Source organism: Scyliorhinus canicula, chromosome 26 (assembly GCF_902713615.1).
Source record: "Scyliorhinus canicula chromosome 26, sScyCan1.1, whole genome shotgun sequence".
Lineage (NCBI taxonomy): Eukaryota > Metazoa > Chordata > Chondrichthyes > Carcharhiniformes > Scyliorhinidae > Scyliorhinus > Scyliorhinus canicula.
Genome location: NC_052171.1, coordinates 4508717 through 4526170, shown reverse-complemented (window position 1 = coordinate 4526170; position 17454 = coordinate 4508717). Strand labels below are relative to the sequence as shown.

General features: G+C 47.7%; 1 protein-coding gene across 2 annotated transcripts in view; it reads right to left on the bottom strand.

Annotated features, from left to right (window-relative positions):
* ido1 (indoleamine 2,3-dioxygenase 1) overlaps positions 1-17454 on the bottom strand; it is a 55226-nt gene that overhangs the window by 28123 nt on the left and 9649 nt on the right. For both annotated transcript variants that reach the window (XM_038785635.1, XM_038785636.1), the window contains 3 exons: positions 12243-12362; positions 3097-3215; positions 34-48 (listed from right to left, as the gene is read on the bottom strand). In XM_038785635.1, the coding sequence (XP_038641563.1) occupies positions 34-48; positions 3097-3215; positions 12243-12362 (254 nt within the window). The remainder of the gene's footprint in view (positions 1-33; positions 49-3096; positions 3216-12242; positions 12363-17454) is intronic.

Below are 17454 nucleotides of genomic sequence, written 5' to 3'. Positions count from 1 at the left end.
AAAGGGAATAGAACAATAATAATCTTTACTTACCCCAGCTCCATTTCCCTGGAAATATTCACCGAAGATTTATGTGAAAGGAATAAAAAAAGTGAGCATTTTCTGAGTATTATATGAAAAGCAAAATTGGCAACCATTGTACAATTTACATAACAGTTCTTTTAATATGCAAGGTGAGACATTTCTAATGGAAAGTGAAAGTGTTTGACCACAAATAATATTACCATTCATAAAACAGGGAATAATGGTTAGGCACCAGAGGAGGGCATAGCAAACATTGCCTTGCTGTCAATTATTTATTTTCAGTTGCATTTCTCAAAGCCAAGACATCAGGGTGAATCTATAGAAACCAGAGTTTCCTCAGTAGTTTATCTTGCAATCTGTGGATAAAGCAAGAACTGAAAAGGGATTAATATGTCTGTGTTCACCAAAGTTGTCTAAGGGAGAGATATATTCAAAATATGCTAATAGACTTCATTTCTAGCTAGAATGAAAGCAATCAACTCAGAAGGTGAGAAGCGTGTTTTCCTTCATTTCCCATAAACACAGATAAATAATTACAGTGGATTATTGTCTTGTTGACAAAGGATTTGGGAATTCCTCAAAGACCTTGTTTGCTGTGAAAAACCTGCTTATGATCTGAGATGCAAAGATTCCTGTTTCAGCTATGCATACTGTTGCCTTCCAGCGACTCATGGTTTATTGGTTTCAACTCAATGAATTTTTAAAAATTGGCTTTGTATCTTTCGCAGTGGAAGTAAGTTTTTCAGAATGGAGATCTGTAACTAATGATGTTCCACAGGGATCAGTACTCGGACCACTGTTGTTTGTAATATATATAGATAATCTGGAGGAAAATATAGATGGTCTGATAAGCAAGTTTGCAGATGACACTTAGATAGGTGGAGTTGCAGATAGTGAAAGGGACCGTCAGAGAATACAACAGAATATAGATAGATTGGCGAGTTGGGCAGAGAAATGGCAGATGGAATTCAATCCGGACAAATATGAGGTGCTGCATTTTGAAAGGTCAAATTCAGGTGTGAGTTATACAGGAAATGGCAGAACCCTTAGGAGCATTGATATACAGAGGGATCTGGCCGTTCAGGTTCATAGCTCCATGAAAGTGCAATGTAGGTGGATAAGGTGGTCAAGAAGGCATATGGCATGCTTGCCTTCATCGGCACGGGACATTGAGTTGACAGATCATGGACGAGATTCTCCGAGCCCGTGCCGGGTCGGAGAATCGACGGTGACGCGGGAAATTCCCGCCACACCGCTCCGACGCCGGGATGTGATTCTCTGACGACTGGAGAATCGGTGCCAATCACGTCCGCGCGGTCGACACCCCACCGGTCGGGGGCCGCTGAAAGAGGCTCCCTTGGCGATTATCCGCCGTCGACCGGCAGAAATTCTCCGCCACCCGGGAATTGGCGGGGGCGGGAATCACGCCACATCAAGCGGCGAGCCCCCTGCGGCCGAAGTCCTGCCGCTGGGAGGCCTCTCCCGCCGCCGAGGTTTGAACCACCTCTGGTGGCAGCGGGATCGGCGGTGCGAGCGGGCCCCCGGGGTCCTGGGGGGGGGGGGCGCGGGAAGATTGGACCCCGGGGAGGTGCCCCCACGGTGGCCAGGCCCGCGATCGGGGCCCACCGATTGGTGGGCAGGCCAGTGCCGTGGGGGCACTCTTTCTCTTCCGCCAAGGCCTCCGCCATGGAGGAGGCAGAAGAGAATCCCCCAGCGCGCATGCGCCGGTGCCGCTGACGTCACCACCAGCGCATGCGCGAACCGGCGAAGGCCTTTCGGCCGGCGCCGGGCGGCGGGCCTGAAAGGCGCTGGTGCCGGTTTTCGCGCCAGTCGTCATGGTGCCAACTGCTCCGGCGCAGGCCTAGCCCCCAAAGGTGCGGAGAATTCCGCACCTTTGGGGAGGCCCGACGCCAGAGTGGTTGGCACCACTCCCCTACGCCGAGACCCCCCGCCCTGCCGGGTAGGGGAGAATGCTGCCCCTGGTCACCAGAGTACCAGAAGGACTTGGATGCTTTGGAGAGAGTGCAAAAAAGTTTTCCAGGATGTCGCCTGGTCTGGAGGTTGTTAGCTATGAGAAGAGGTTGAATAAACTCAGATTGCTTTTGTTGAAAAGACGGGGACTGAGGGGAGACCGGATAGAGGTATACAATATTTCAAAATGTATAGACAGGGTGAATAGTCAGAAGGTTTTTTTCCCAGACTGGAAGACTCAATTAGTGTTATCATACAGGTAAATTATTCAGTCACACAATTTAACAAGCAACTTGCCACAATAGCTTCTTGATTTTGAAGGTTTGCTTTTTTAGAAATACTTTTTTTAATAGTATGAAATTTGATTTTCTTTTTGGTTGAATTGCATGTTAAAAAATTCTAAACAACCTTTTTAACGACTTCAACACGTTATTGGAGAAACTGGAAAAGTGTCTTACGAAACATAGCTCAACAGTTTCTGCTCCCACCCTACTTAAAATGCACAAACAAAATATTAAAGCGAACTTGATCCCAATAAATTATTTCTGTTGTTGAGGAATCTATGACCAGAGGCATAGCCAAAATAATTAGAACCAGAGTGAAATTCAGAAATACTTCTTTATGCAAAGGATAGTAGAAGTTTGCAATTGATCCTGCAAGCTGCAATTGATGCCAGAAAATTGTTAATTTTAATTCTGAGATTGATAGATTTTTGTTCACGAAAGGTGTTAAGAGTTATGAGGCAAGGCAGTTCAATGGAGTCTGTAAATTAGCTAGTATCTCAATGAACAGTGGAACAGGCTCAAGGGACAAAATGGCCTTATCTGTTTCTATGTTCCTCTCCCATTATTCATTTACAAGACTGACACACGATGAATTAATAATTTCCTGAGGTATTGATTACCCGCCAGCAAATGAGGCATATCCGGACAGATGTTGTCTTCAGATATTGATTGGTAAATAAATGAAGTCAGAGGGGAAACTGAAGTATCTTGCAAGACCTTGACCAATTTACCACACCCATCAAGGGAGGAAGAAAAACACCAACATAACAAGAAATATTCCCCATACACAAATGGAAGAATCTTTCAAAATTCTTACTTTTTGGGATCCTTTTTCTTCCAATTTGTTAACACACAGTCTGCATGAACTAAGATCGGTGGTAGCCCAATGATCTTGGATATTTCGCAGAATGGCACTGCAAGGCTCTTGGGCAGCACCTAACATTGAAAATAACAAAAGAAATATCAACACAAGTAGGCCATTTGGTCCTTTGAGCCTGTCCTGCCATTCAGGAGAATCATGTCTGATCTTCCTCAACTTCACCTTCCAACACAATCGACTTTTCCTTTTGTATCCTAAAATCTATTGACTTCTATCGTGAACACGTTGCCCGACTGATTAACCACAGCCCTCTGGGGTCAAGAATTACAAATATTCACAACCTCTGAATGAAAACAATTATCTTCACCTCAGTCCTAAAAGATACTTATGACTCGATGAAACTATGACCCCTAATTTTAGACTCTCGATGCAATACCAAGCAATAAAAAATCAATCCTTTAGTGCGAGCCATGTAGCATTCAGCTTTCTCAGCCACCATACACGTTTTTCACTTAATTTAAGATCCACCCACTTAAACCCCCTACTTTGACAAAGTGTGTGTTCACCCCAATTAATCTGGGCTTCTTTGACTTATCTTCCATTTTTAATGATGCAGTGGGAATTATTTTAATTTTAAAAAGGAATGAAATAAATGTGAGTTGTATCATAACAAATACTTTGGTATATGTATAAAGCTGAAACGTGGTTGAATTTTAATATCTACAACAATAGTTTAGATTTAACATATTTTGGTATAATATGCACATGACATCTGCAATGTTTTAAAGAAGAACATTCTCTCTCAAACATTATCTGTTTTTGCCAATACCCATACTTCAACATTACTGGATTTGCTGACAATGACTTTGAATTCTTCTACGTTGTTGTGCCCAGCAATTCCCCAGACTCCACATATTGATATAAATTATGATTGTGCGAATTGTAAACAGGTGATAACAAACCAGCAATCAAGGAGAGAAACAAAATGAGCTGTCCAAAATCTAAATCTTCCCCATTCTACTAACTGCATGGTCCTGGTGATAAACGTATTGTATGGAGAATTGTGGAGTGAGCTCAAATCTCCACAGTGGCTCGGTTTCATTGTTTGTGGGCACACTCCGCCATCAGGATTTTGTATAGCCCAAAATACTTTTATTGCTGCATTGTATAAGAATATAACAAATGATTAATGGACAAAGGCAGCAGCCTGAACATGATGGGATAGATGTAGATGGAATGACAGTTTTATGAAAATTTAATTTGTCACGCAACATGACATGAGGGCAATAACAGACTTAACTTTCAATGTGGTATTGGATAATATGAAGCTGCATGTATTAGTTCGAGAGGTATGCAATCAGGCTATTAATCAACAATCAATTATAAAAGCATATAAAACCAAATCTGAAGAAGAAATAAAAATTCAAAATCTAATGATAATGCTCTGTTCAGATCTCCTCAAGGCAGCTGATGGAATTTAATTCAGTTCATAAGTCTAGAATTACAAAGTTTGTCTCAGTTATTGTGACCATGAAAAAATTGTCAATTGTTGTAAAACCCATCTTGTTCACTCATGTCCTTAAGGGAAGGAAATCTGTCACCCTTAACTTGTCTGGCCTACACATGACTCCAGACCCACAGTAATGTGGTTGACTCTTAACTGCCCTCTGAAATGGCTGAGCAAGCCACTCAGTTGTACCAAATGACGACAATGTTAACAGAAGAGAATTAAACCAGATTGGCCTCAGCACAAGAAAAACAATGACAAACTCAGCCGTTTCGTCCCTGCAAAGTTCTCCTTACTAACATCTGGGGTTTGTGCCAAAATTGGGAGAGCAGTCCTATAGACCAGTCAAGCAACAGCCAGTCATACTCACTGAATCATATCTTACAGACAATTTACCTGGCAGCACTGTCACCATCCCTGGATATGTCCTGTCCCACAAACAGGGCATACCCACCTGAGGTGGCGGTACAGTGCTATATAGTCGAGAGAAAATTGCCCTGCGAGTTCTCAACATTGGCTCAAGACCCGATTAAGTCTCATGTCATCAGGCCAATCCTGCTGCTTGTCGCCTCCCCCCATCAGCTGATGAATCAGTACTCACTATGTTTAACACCACTTGGAGGAAGCACAAAGGGTGGCAAGGGCACAGAATATAAACTGGGTGGTGGTCCTCAGTGTCCATCACCAAGAGTAGTGCCACTATTGACTGAGCTGGCTGAGTTCTAAGGGGCATAGCTGCCAGACTGGGTGCAGGGCAGGTGGTGAGGGAACCAACAAGAGGGAAAAACCTACTTTACTTCATCCTCAGCAGTCTACCTGTCACAGATGCATCTGTCCATGACAGCGTTGGTAGGAGTGACCACCACAAAATCCTTGTGGAGGTGAAATTTTGTACCGAGATTCTGGTGGCGGCCATGGAATGGATAGTTGCACACGGTGACTCCTGCTTGAAGGCGCTAGTTTTGGTCCCTTTTACCAAAACTTCAGGGAATTTTGGCGGAAAAGTTGTGCGGAGAGTGTAGGGGATCAGTTTCCCCAGGTGAGCATGTCTGCGGGTTACCAAACTCAACAGACGACAGTGAGAGCCCTGGCCAAAGTTTTGGTGAAGACTCGTGGCGCAGTATCAATTGTAAAAATGGCAAGGAGGAAGGGTCTTTGTTGACTGGAAATCTGCCAATGGAGCAGTTGATGAGATTCATTAAGGATAAATTTCGGCAACAGCGCAAAGAAATTCAGAGTGACTGGTCGAAGGCGATTAAGGGGGCCGTGGCACCTCTTCACGGGACTCTGGAATGGGTGGAGAAGAGCTTGAAGGTGCAGGGGTGGAGATCTAAGAGGTGAAGAAGGTGGTGCCCGACCAGAGTAACCAAATTGTGTCAGGGGGGGTGGGGGGACGGAATAAATGGGGTAAAAACTATATACTGTACACTCTGTTGGAGTTAAGGTTGTGTTACTGTGTTGAATATGTTTGGAATAAAAACAAAATCCTGTGTTAACATTATGTTGTGTGACACCACATGCTAAATAGATTTCAGACAGAAATAGCAACGCAAAACTGGGCATCCATGAAGTTCTGTGGCTAATCAATGGCCACAGAATTGTATTCACCCACAAACTGTAATTTCATCCCACTCCACCATTACCATCAGTGAAGGATCAACCTTGATACAGTTAAGAGTGCAGGAGGGCATGCCAGGGGCAGCACCAGACAGACCTAAAAATGAGGCAGTTCACCAGATGATGCTTCAGGTAGTACTACTTGCATGGCCAATGGTGAAAGCAGCATGCAATAGACAGAGCTAAGGGATTCCACAACCAACAAATCAGATCTAAGCTCTGCAGTCTTGCCACATTTAGTGCTGAATGGTGGAAAATTAAACAAATATTCCCATCCTCAATGATGGAGGAGTCCAGCAGATCAATGCAAAAGGTAAGACAGAAGCATTTGCATTATTCAGCCAAAAGTGCTGAGTAGATAACCCCTTTCTGCCTCCTCCTGAGGTCCCCAGCAGCACAGATGCCAGTCTTCAGCCAATTTGATTCCCTCCATTTTTTAGTAAAAAAAACACTGGATATAACATTCCGGATACAACATTTAGCCCTGAAGACTAATGCTCCAGAACGAGCTCTGCTCTTAGCCAAGCTGTTCCAGTACATCTGGAACATTGGATTCTAACTGGCAATGTGGATCATTGTTCAGGTGTATGTCCTGTACACAATAAGCAGGACAAATCCAACCTGGCCAATTGCAGCTCCAGTTTACACTTGATCATCAGCAACGTGATGGAAAGGGTAAGTGCTATCAAATAGCATGCTGTGAAGTCGCACGCTATCAGCACTAAACTGATGCTCAGTTTGGGTTTTGCCAGAACCACTCAGCTCCTGAATTTATAACCTGAGTCCAAACATTGACAAAAGAGCTGAACTGCAGAGGGGTGGTGATGGTGACTGCCTTGACATCAAGGCCTTATTTGACCGAGTGTGGCATCAAGGAGCCCGAGCAAAACTGGAGTCAATGGGAATTCGGGGATAAATTCTCAACTGGTTGGATTCATGCTTCACACAAAGGAAGACTGTGGGACAGCATGGTAGCACAGTGGTTTGCACTGTTGCTTCACAGCTCTATGGTCCCAGGTTCGATTATCGGCTTGGGTCACTGTCTGGGCGGAGTCTGCACGTTCTCCCCGTGTCTGCGTGGGTTTCCTCCGGGTGCTCCAGTTTCCTCCCACAAGTCCTGAAAGATGTGCTGTTAGGTAATTTGGACATTCTGAATTCTCCCTCTGTGAACCCGAACAGGCGCCGGAATGTGGCGACTAGGGGCTTTTCCCAGTAACTTCATGGCAGTGTTAATGTAAGCCTATTTGTGACAATAAAAGATTATTATAAAACTGTTGTGGTTGTTGAAGGTCAATCATCTCAGTCCCAGCAGTTTGCTGTAGGAGTTCCTCAGGGTGTGCCTTCGGCCCAAGCATCTTCAGCTGGTTCATCGATGACCTTCCCTCCATCAGAAGGTCAGAAGTAGGGATGTTCACGGAAGAATATTCATAACTTCTCAGATACTGAATTCGCCCACGTATATATACAACGAGACCTCAACAGTTTTCAGGCTTGGCCTGATGAGTGGGAGGTAACATTCAGGCCACATAAGTGCCAGGCAGTGACTAAAATGAGAGAATACAAACTGGTACCCCCTTAACATTCTGTGGCATTGCCATCACTGAATCCCCACTGTCAACAATGTGGGGGTCCCCATTGACCAGAAATTGAACTGGATCAGCGATATAAATGCTGTGTTTACAAGAGATGCAGCTGGAAATTCTAGAGTGACTTCGCCCCAGACTCCCCAAAGCTGAAGGTTTGTGATGGAATACTCTCCACATGCCTGGATGAATGTGGCTCTAACAACACTCAAAAGGCTTAACACGGCAAGACAAAGAAGCCCGCTTGATTGGCACCTTTCCAGCACCTTCAACATCTTCTTCCTCCACCACTGACATGCAGTGACAGCAGTAAGTACCATCTAAAAAAAAACCCTGCAGTACCTCACCAAGTCTCCTTTGGCATTATGTTCCAAACCTGTGATGTGACTACCGAGAAAGCATGGGAACACCACTACCTGAAAGTTCCTTTCTAGGCCACACATCATCCTTATTTGGAAATATGCCGCCATTCCTTCAATGTTGGTGGGTCAAAATCCTGGAACATGCTCCCGAACAGTGCTATTGGTGTACCTACACCCCACGGACTGTGATGATTCACGAAAGTAACTCACCAGAATCTTCTCAAGGGATTGGCAATAAAATTGCTAGCCTAGCCAGCGATGCCATTACCCGTAAAAATAATTTTAAAAGTCATAGAGAGTTGTCCTGTAATCATGATAAGAGGGAAAACAGAGGTTTGGAATTTGGATCATTAAACGATCAGAGGCTGGATTCTCCAAAAATGGGGCTATGTCCCCACGATGGTATAAAAACGCTGGCGTTTCACGCCAGACTTTCCTCAAAAGAATTAAGAACTATTCAGCAACCTGCAGGGGGCTGCCAGGGACCCGGAATGCTTCTCGCAGCTTCAGCTGCGGATACGGGCCCCCGCACTTCCGGTTCCAAGTCCGCGCATGCACACGGCAGCGGCCTCCAGCGGCCGCACCGAACGCGATGGCGGACTCAGCTGGCGGACCTGGACCAACAAACAAGGTCCCAATGATCTGCCCCGTGCCGCTCCATCTAACCCGCCCGGTCGCCACCCGGCCAATCATAAAGCCCTCCCTGGTACTGAACCCTCCTTGCCCCCACCATTGCGGCCATTGACTGAGTCCGCAGCAGCCGCGCAAGAGTCCTGATCGGCCAGACGTGGTTAGAACCACATTGTCGGGAATTTGGCCGGTCGGGACCGGAGCATCGCTGGAGGCCCTCTGGCTATGCCCCCCCCCCCCCCCCCCCCCCCCCCCCCACCCACCCCGCCAGCTGCGCCGTGTAAATTGCATGTGAGCGATTGTCCGGAGAATCATGGGAGCGGCGTCGGGCCGGATTCGGATGTAAAAGTGGATTCTCCGCCCCCGCCCCAAATGTGATTTCAATGTGGGGCTGTGGAGAATCCAACCCCAGGTCTCAGTAGAGGAAAACTGATTTCCTTCCACTTCACAGGAGTGACTCTGTTGGATTAATCAAGCAATCAGGCTCTCATGATTCATTTTCGTTTTGCTATCCCACACATTATTTTTATAATTTGACAAACTGGGGCCGGGATTCTCCGGCCCCCCCGCCGGGTCGGAGAATCCCCCGGGGGAGGTGCGAATCGGGCCCCGTTGCCCTGATGCCGGCTGTCCTATTCTTCGGCGCCGCTTTAGGGGCCGCGGTGAGATTCCCGCCATGGCGGTGGGGGGGACGTTGACAGCGGCCTCCCCGGCGATTCTCCCGGCCCCAATGGGCCGAGTGGCTGTCAGTTTTGGCCAGTCCCGCCGGCGTGAATGACTCACCTCATGCACGTCGGGACCTAGCAGGTGAGTGCACGGAGGCGGTCCTGGGGAGGCGCGGGAGGGATCCGACCCCGGGGGGGGGGGGGCACGGTGGCCAGGCCCGCGATCGGGGCCTACCGATCCTGCAGGCGGACTGTTTCCGTGGGAGCCTTCTTCAGAACATAAGAACTAGGAGCAGGAGTAGGCCATCTGGCCCCTCGAGCCTGCTCCGCCATTCAATGAGATCATGGCTGATCTTTTTTGGACTCAGCTCCACTTTCCGGCCCAAACACCTTAACCCTTAATCCCTTTATTCTTCAAATAACTATCTATCTTTATCTTAAAAACATGTAATGAAGGAGCCTCAACTGCTTCACTGGGCAAGGAATTCCATAGATTCACAAACCTTTGGGTGAAGAAGTTCCTCCTAAGCTCAGTCCTAAATCTACTTCCCCTTATTTTGAGGCTATGCCCCCTAGTTCTGCTTTCATGCGCCAGTGGAAACAACCTGCCCGCATCTTTCCTAACCCCTTCATTATTTTATATGTTCTGTAAGATCCCCCCTGCATCCTTCTAAATTCTAATCAGTGCAGTCCCAGTCTACTCAACCTTTCCTCCGTGCCGGGCCCCTGCAGTGCTCCGCCATATTGCCTGTGGGCCGGCGCGGAGAAGAGAACCCCCACGCATGCGCAGAAATACGCATGCCGGTCTGCGCGTGCGCGGAAATACGCCGGCCAGTCGGCACGTGTGCAAGATCACGCCGGCCATTCCGCGCATGCGCGAACTAGCACCGGACCTTCGGCGCCGGCTGGAAAACCGGCGCCAACCACTCCAGTGTCAAACTAGCCCCCAGAAAGTTGGAGAATTCCTCACTTTTGGGGGCTAATGACGCCAGAGTGGTTGGCACCGGTTTTTCCGCCAGCGTGCGGACTTAGTCCCCAGAAGGTAGAATCCCGCCCCGGGAGTCCTGGGGCTGGATAGTCCCGCAATCGACGGGGCAGGCCGTACCCCCAATCGCGGGACAGGCCACCGTGGGGGCTCCCCTCTGGGGCCGGATCCCCCCGCGCCACCCCGAGGACTTGCAAGCCGCCCTCAAAGCCAGGTCCAGCCAGTATGGACATTGTCTAATCCATGCTGGCGGGACTGGCCACAAAAGGGCGGCCGCTCGGCCCATCGGGGCCCGGAATATCGCCGGGGGGACCACTGCCAACAGCCCCCGACCTGCGTGGTGCGATCCCCGCCCCTGCCCAAAAACCGGTGCCGAAGAATTCGGCGGCGGGGCGGGATTCACGCTGCCCCCCCCCCCCCCGCCCGGCGATTCTCCGACCAGGCGGTGGGGTCGGAGAATCCCGCCCCGATCTCTGGTTTACTAGCTCAACCCCAACAATACTCATGTTGTGTAAGTTTGTGATTGCAGTAATGGCAATGTCTCTCATGTTATTGAACTGACCGTGATGTTCTCATCATGCATGAGAAAACTGAACCTAAAATTGTCCTTTTGAAACCCCCATTTGTGCAAGATTTAAACAGGGCAGCCAGCAAGCCAGTAAGAGCTTATAAAAATTAATTCTCCTGGTCATACCAGGTCAGACATTCCAATTCCAAGAATTCTGTGAAAGCAACACTGTGGTGGTATGATTAGCATAGCTGCCTGCCATTGGTGCAGAACACCGACTTACCATTGGCCCTGGTCGGTCATGTGCCTCTCGACCGGTTGGTTGAGACCAGTCATGTGACGGCTCCCCGATTGGTCGAGAGGCTGAGTTAACTGTAATCGACCGCAGGGCTAACATCTAGTAGATTAAAGCCATACTTTTGTTCAGCAACTCATCTCGCGTTCAGTTGATGGTACATCAAACACTATCTCATAAGACTTACAAAGCTCATTGTACACAGTTAATGATAATGCAGTGGTGTGTTGGAAGGCAAACCCATTGTAGGGCTGTAAAAGAGGTATTAAGTGACATAAGCCAAAGGAAGGTAAACGGAATTAGGTCACAGATCAACCATTAAACGGCAGGACAGGTTTGAGGGGCTAAATGGCCTACTGCTGTTCCTACCCAAATGAGTTTGCGATCTTGTCAGAGGGGCTGGTTTAGCACAGGGCTAAATAGCTGGCTTTTCAAGCAGGCCAAAGCAGGCCAGCAGTGCGGGTTCAATTCCCCTACCAGCCTCCCCAAACAGGTGCTGGAATGTGGCAACTAGGGGCTTTTCACAGTAACTTCATTTGAAGCCCACTTGTGACAATAAGCAATTTTCATTTAATTTCACTTTGTCAGTGGAGATGTTGCGCAGAGGACAAGTGCTGTCTGGACCAACACTCAACACCCAAAACTTGCTCTAAGCTGCCCTTCCATATCTCCCTGCAGCCTGAAAAGTAAAGATATTTTGAAATGTCTCTGGCAGATAGCTGATTTATTCTTCCGCCCACAGAAAATAAGCCAATTGTTAAATAAATAGGAAGAATGAAAATATAAAATGGAAGACTTTGGTGAGTGAAGCAGATATTCAAACAAGTTTTGCTTCACTTAATTTTCTAATGGCCTGATCCTTCTGGACAACAGTTCTATTTAAGGTTCACAAAGTTGAATTAGACATTTGTAATGTTATAAAATGATTTCACTGCCAGATCATTGAGTAGCTTCCAATTTGTATCATAATATTAGACACATGCATTCAAACCTTTGCAATGTTGTGTTCTCCCTCCTGCCACACGTATCCCATTGTAATAAAGCTGAGTGCCATATGTGCCAACCGTAGCTGTTTATGCCCAATTAGAAAACCTGTGCTCAGAAGTTGCATCTGATGAAACAAAAAGAGAAGACATATAATTAAAGAGTCTGTCTGGAATTTACACCACCGCATTTCACCCTACAGTTTTTGATCCAGTGCCCCTACCTATTGCCAGTTTGCACCTTGCCCTCCTGAGGGTAATGACCCATTTGGTTCCAACCGCAATGACAATCACTAGTATCGTACTTATATGTAAGATTGCACACTGAGTGTGAATAGGCAATTGACTGAAAGGGATCGAAGATAAAATTTATTCTGTTCTCATTTCAATGTTCGTATGTATGTACAGGCAACAAGTTTCACTGGATAGGAATCAGGACTGAAAACCAGAATCATTTTGCCCATCTGGGCCAATACACATAGAACATAGAACATAGAACAGTACAGCACAGAACAGGCCCTTCGGCCCTCAATGTTGTGCCGAGCCATGATCACCCTACTCAAACCCACATATCCACCCTATACCCGTAACCCAACAACCCCCCCTTAACCTTAACCTTACTTTTTATTAGGACACTACGGGCAATTTAGCATGGCCAATCCACCTAACCCGCACATCTTTGGACTGTGGGAGGAAACCGGAGCACCCGGAGGAAACCCACGCATACAGGGGGAGGACGTGCAGACTCCACACAGACAGTGACCCAGCCGGGAATCGAACCTGAGACCCTGGAGCTGTGAAGTAACAATGGTTACTTGCAGCATGCCCAGATGTCATACAAGACCAGTGGGTCCCAAGTTTAATTTCAACTGAGCTAATGACAGAAAAGATAGCAGGAGGGGCTTTCATGCTTCTGTGCTAGCAAAAGTAAAAATCAGCCATTGATCCCACTCCTGGTCCTTCTGCAATGAGACCAGCTGACAAAAATGATTGTTGGATCACAACAGGTATTCTCAATTCTCATGTTCCAAAAACAGCCTGCTCGCCTTCACGATCGAGGGTTGAATTTTGTGCCACCATCTCACTGGACACTCTTTCAGGCGGAGACCACATTAAATATGAGGGGTGTCTCGTTCACCACCTTCTCAAACATCCTAGTCCCAGTGTCCATCATATGGTGTGTGGCAGGTCCCCAGTTGGGAGATTTCCAAAATTTTAAAATAAATAATTAATGAACAATTGTTGCAAGACGAGTCTATCCATATTTCACACGCCATGAAACAATTGACATGGGCAGAGAGTGAAGGAAAAATCAGTAAAGGCAGGAAGGAAGGTCAGTGCCCTTTGCACATTAGGGTGACCCCCCCTCCCCTAAAATGTTGCCAGCCCAACCATTCCCCGAGCAACGTCCCAACCACTCCCTCTCCAGCTTCCACCCTACACCCCCTCCAGCCAACACTCCAGTCTCCCCACCCAACATCTCCTCCCTTCAAACCTCCCACCCATCATCCCTTCCAGTTTCCCCAACATCACCAGCCTCCCCCCATCAATCAGTGCCTCCAGCTATCTAGCCTCCCTTGCAGCCCCAGTCCAAACTCCCCAACCCCTCCCTGCAGATTCGTACATCTCCATATTCTGCCACTCCCCTCCAGATTAATCCCCCAAGGCTTAGAACATAGAACAGTACAACACAGGCCCTTCAGCCCATGATGTTGTGCCGACCATTTATCCTAAACTAAGATCAGCATAACCTACACCCCTTTAATTTACTGCTGTCCATGTGCCTAAGAGTCGCTTAAATATCCCTAATGACTCTGACTCCACTACCTGTGCTGGCAGTGCATTCCACACACCCACCACTCTCTGTGTAAAGGCCCTATCCCTGGCATCTCCCCTATACCTTCTTCCAATCACCTTAAAATTATGTCCCCTCGTGACAGCCATTTCCACCCTGGGGTAAAGTCTCTGGCTATCCACTCTATCCATGCCTCTCATCACCTTGTACACCTCTATCAAGTCACCTCTCTTCCTTCTTCGCTCTAGTGAGAAAAGGCAGGATTCTTGGAAGTGTGGAGGAACAGAGGGATCTTGGGGTCCACGTACATAGATCCTTCAAAGTTGCCACCCAGTTTGATAGGGTTGTTAAGAAGGAGTATGGTGTGTTGGCTTTCATTAACAGGGGGTTTGAGTTTAAGAGCCGCAAGATTTTTTTGCAGCTTTATAAAACTCTAGTTAGACCACACTTGGAATATTGTGTCCAGTTCTGGTCGCCTCATTATAGGATGGATGTGGATGCTTTGGGGAGGGTGCAGAGATCCCTCTGTTCCCCCACACTTCCAAGAATCCTGCCTTTATCCCTGTGTTCAGCATTCAAATTCGACCTTTCAAAATGAATCACTTCACATTTATCCAGGTTGAACTCCATCTGCCACTTCTCAGCCCAGCTTTGATTCCTGTTAATGTCCTGTTGTAACCTGCAACAGCCCTCGACACTATCTGCAACTCCCCCACCCTTCGAGTGATCGGCAAACTTACTAACCGACCCTTCCACTTCCTCACCCAAAACCACGAAGAGCAGAGGTCCCAGAACAGATCCCTACGGGACACCACTGGTCACCTCCCTCCAGGCAGAATATTTTCCATCCACTACCACTCATTGTCTTCTTTCGGCCAGCCAATTCTGTATCCAGACAGCCAAATTTCCCCGTTCCCAAGCCCCCTAACTTTCTCAATGAGCCTCCCATGGGGAACCTTATCAAATGCCTCACTGAAATCCATATACACCACATCCACTGCCCGACCTTCATTGATGCGTCTCGTCACATCCTGAAAGAATTCAATGAGGCTTGTGAGGCATGACCTTCCCCTCACAATCAAACTATGTTTTTCTAAATAATCATAAATCCTATCTCTCAGAATCTTTTCCAGTATTTTGCTCACCACAGAAGTAAGACTGACTGGCCTGTAATTCCCTGGGATTTCCCTATTCCCTTTCTTGGACAGGGAAACAACATTCGCCTCCCTCCAATCATCCGGTACTACTCCAGTGGAGAATGAGGACGCAAAGATCAACCCAACGGTGCAGCAATCCCCTCCCTCCTGTAGTAACCTTGGGTATATCCCGTCAGGCCCAGGGGACTTGTATATCCTGATGCTTTTCAAAATTTCCAGCACATTCTCCTTCTTGGTCCCTCTCTCTAGTGAACACTGAAGCAAAATATTCATTTAGAGCCTCCCCTATCACCTCAGACTCCGACTTCTCTGGCTCCAGACTGCTCCGAACTCCACATTCACTCTCCTCTCACCCCCCCCCCCCCAACTCTCCCCTCAACTCTCCAATCTCTTCACCATTCCACATTTTCCCATCCCTCCCACACTTTCCCACCTCTCCCCATCCCTTACTCCAACAGCCCTCCACTAGCCCCTCTGAGCACCCCCATCCAGGCTCCCCCCATGCTAACTACCATCTGTCCCCCTGCAGTCCCTCCAGACTCCGCCAACTTCTACGGACTCTTTCCCACCAATACTCTCCCACCAGACTTTCTCATCTCTCTCCCACTCTCGCGTCAGAATCTCTTCCCACCACTAACTTCCTCCAGACACTGCCCTCAAGACTCGCTGCAGCCACCCCCACTACCACCTTCTGGACTCTTCCACCATCCCTTCCAGCCCCTCCCCACATCACCATTCCACCTCCAGATTCCCCGACATCACCTGTCCAGACTCCCCCCCCCCTCCAGATTTGCCCCCACCCCCCTCCTCTCCACCATCACCGCCTTTCTCCAGACTCCCACACCACCTCTCGTCTCCCACACCCCCCACTTCTATGGGCCCCCTCTCCAGATTCCTACCCATTCACTCTCCTCCAGAAACCTGCTCCAAAATCCCCTCCAGACACCCCAACCCCCCTCCTCCAGACCCCCCTCTCAACCACCCCCGCCCTAGAGCGTACTCCACCCCTCCTCCAGAACGCCCTTAACTACCCCTCCTCCATTACCCCCCTCCAGATTTCTCCCACCATCCCTGTCCAAACCCTGCCCCACAACACCCCCTGCAGAGTCTCTTGTCTCTCCCATCCACTGCCCCGCTTCAGACTCTGCTCCACTCCAAACTCTGCCCTGACAGACTGCCCACCAACCCCTACAGCACATGTTTAAAGGAACTTCTACTCTTTTAAAACATGTACGGGAGAAGAGCTGTGCCTAATCAAAATAAATTCTTCCGATATTATCTGAGAATCTGTAACTTGACCCTTGAATTGATGTATTCTTGTCTAAAATGACTCACTTCACCTTCATTCTACAGGTCAGACAGTTCTCTGTGAATTCATGCAGACATTCACATGGTACCCGTCACTGAGATAAGAAAAACAAGATTAAAAATGATTAAATATTTCATGTAGCAACAGTAATAAATGTTTTAAACTGTTGTTTTAAAATTAACTCAACTTAATTGATACATATAAATTGACATCTGGGCCTCCAGATATAAACATAGCAAAATAGCAGAATGTCAACTACTTTCAATGCAAAATGTTTTCTTTCATGTCTTTCTCAATGGACTCGCTTCGTGCATTTAAATCTGATACTTTGGTCTACATTGTCATTGAATCAGGTTGTCTCGGGACCTTTAAAAATAGTGGCTGTGTCCCAATTTTGGGATTCCCGATTTTGGAATTCCTAGAACATAGAACAGTACAGCACAGAACAGGCCCTTCGGCCCTCGATGTTGTGCCGAGTAATGATCACCCTACTTAAACCCACGTAACCCGTATACCCGTAACCCAACAATCCCCCCATTAACCTTACACTACGGGCAATTTAGCATGGCCAATCCACCTAACCCGCACATCTTTGGACTGTGGGAGGAAACCGGAGCACCCGGAGGAAACCCACGCACACACGGGGAGGATGTGCAGACTCCACACAGACAGTGACCCAGCCGGGAATCGAACCTGGGACCCTGGAGCTGTGAAGCGTTGATGCTAACCACCATGCTACCGTGAGGCCCCAAATCCTGATCCATTCCAAGGCAGACAATTTTTTGGGACTGCTTTCTGCTTGAATACCTATTTCTGCCTGACATGGCCGGCTCCATTGCAGAGTTAGTTATGTTCGAATCCTCCACAATGGAGTTGGGCCAGGTTTTTAAAGAGTCATGATTCCGGCCCCCTCAGAGGAGTCACCCCAGAGCAGTAATTTTCAAAGTCAGGGTCGCGAC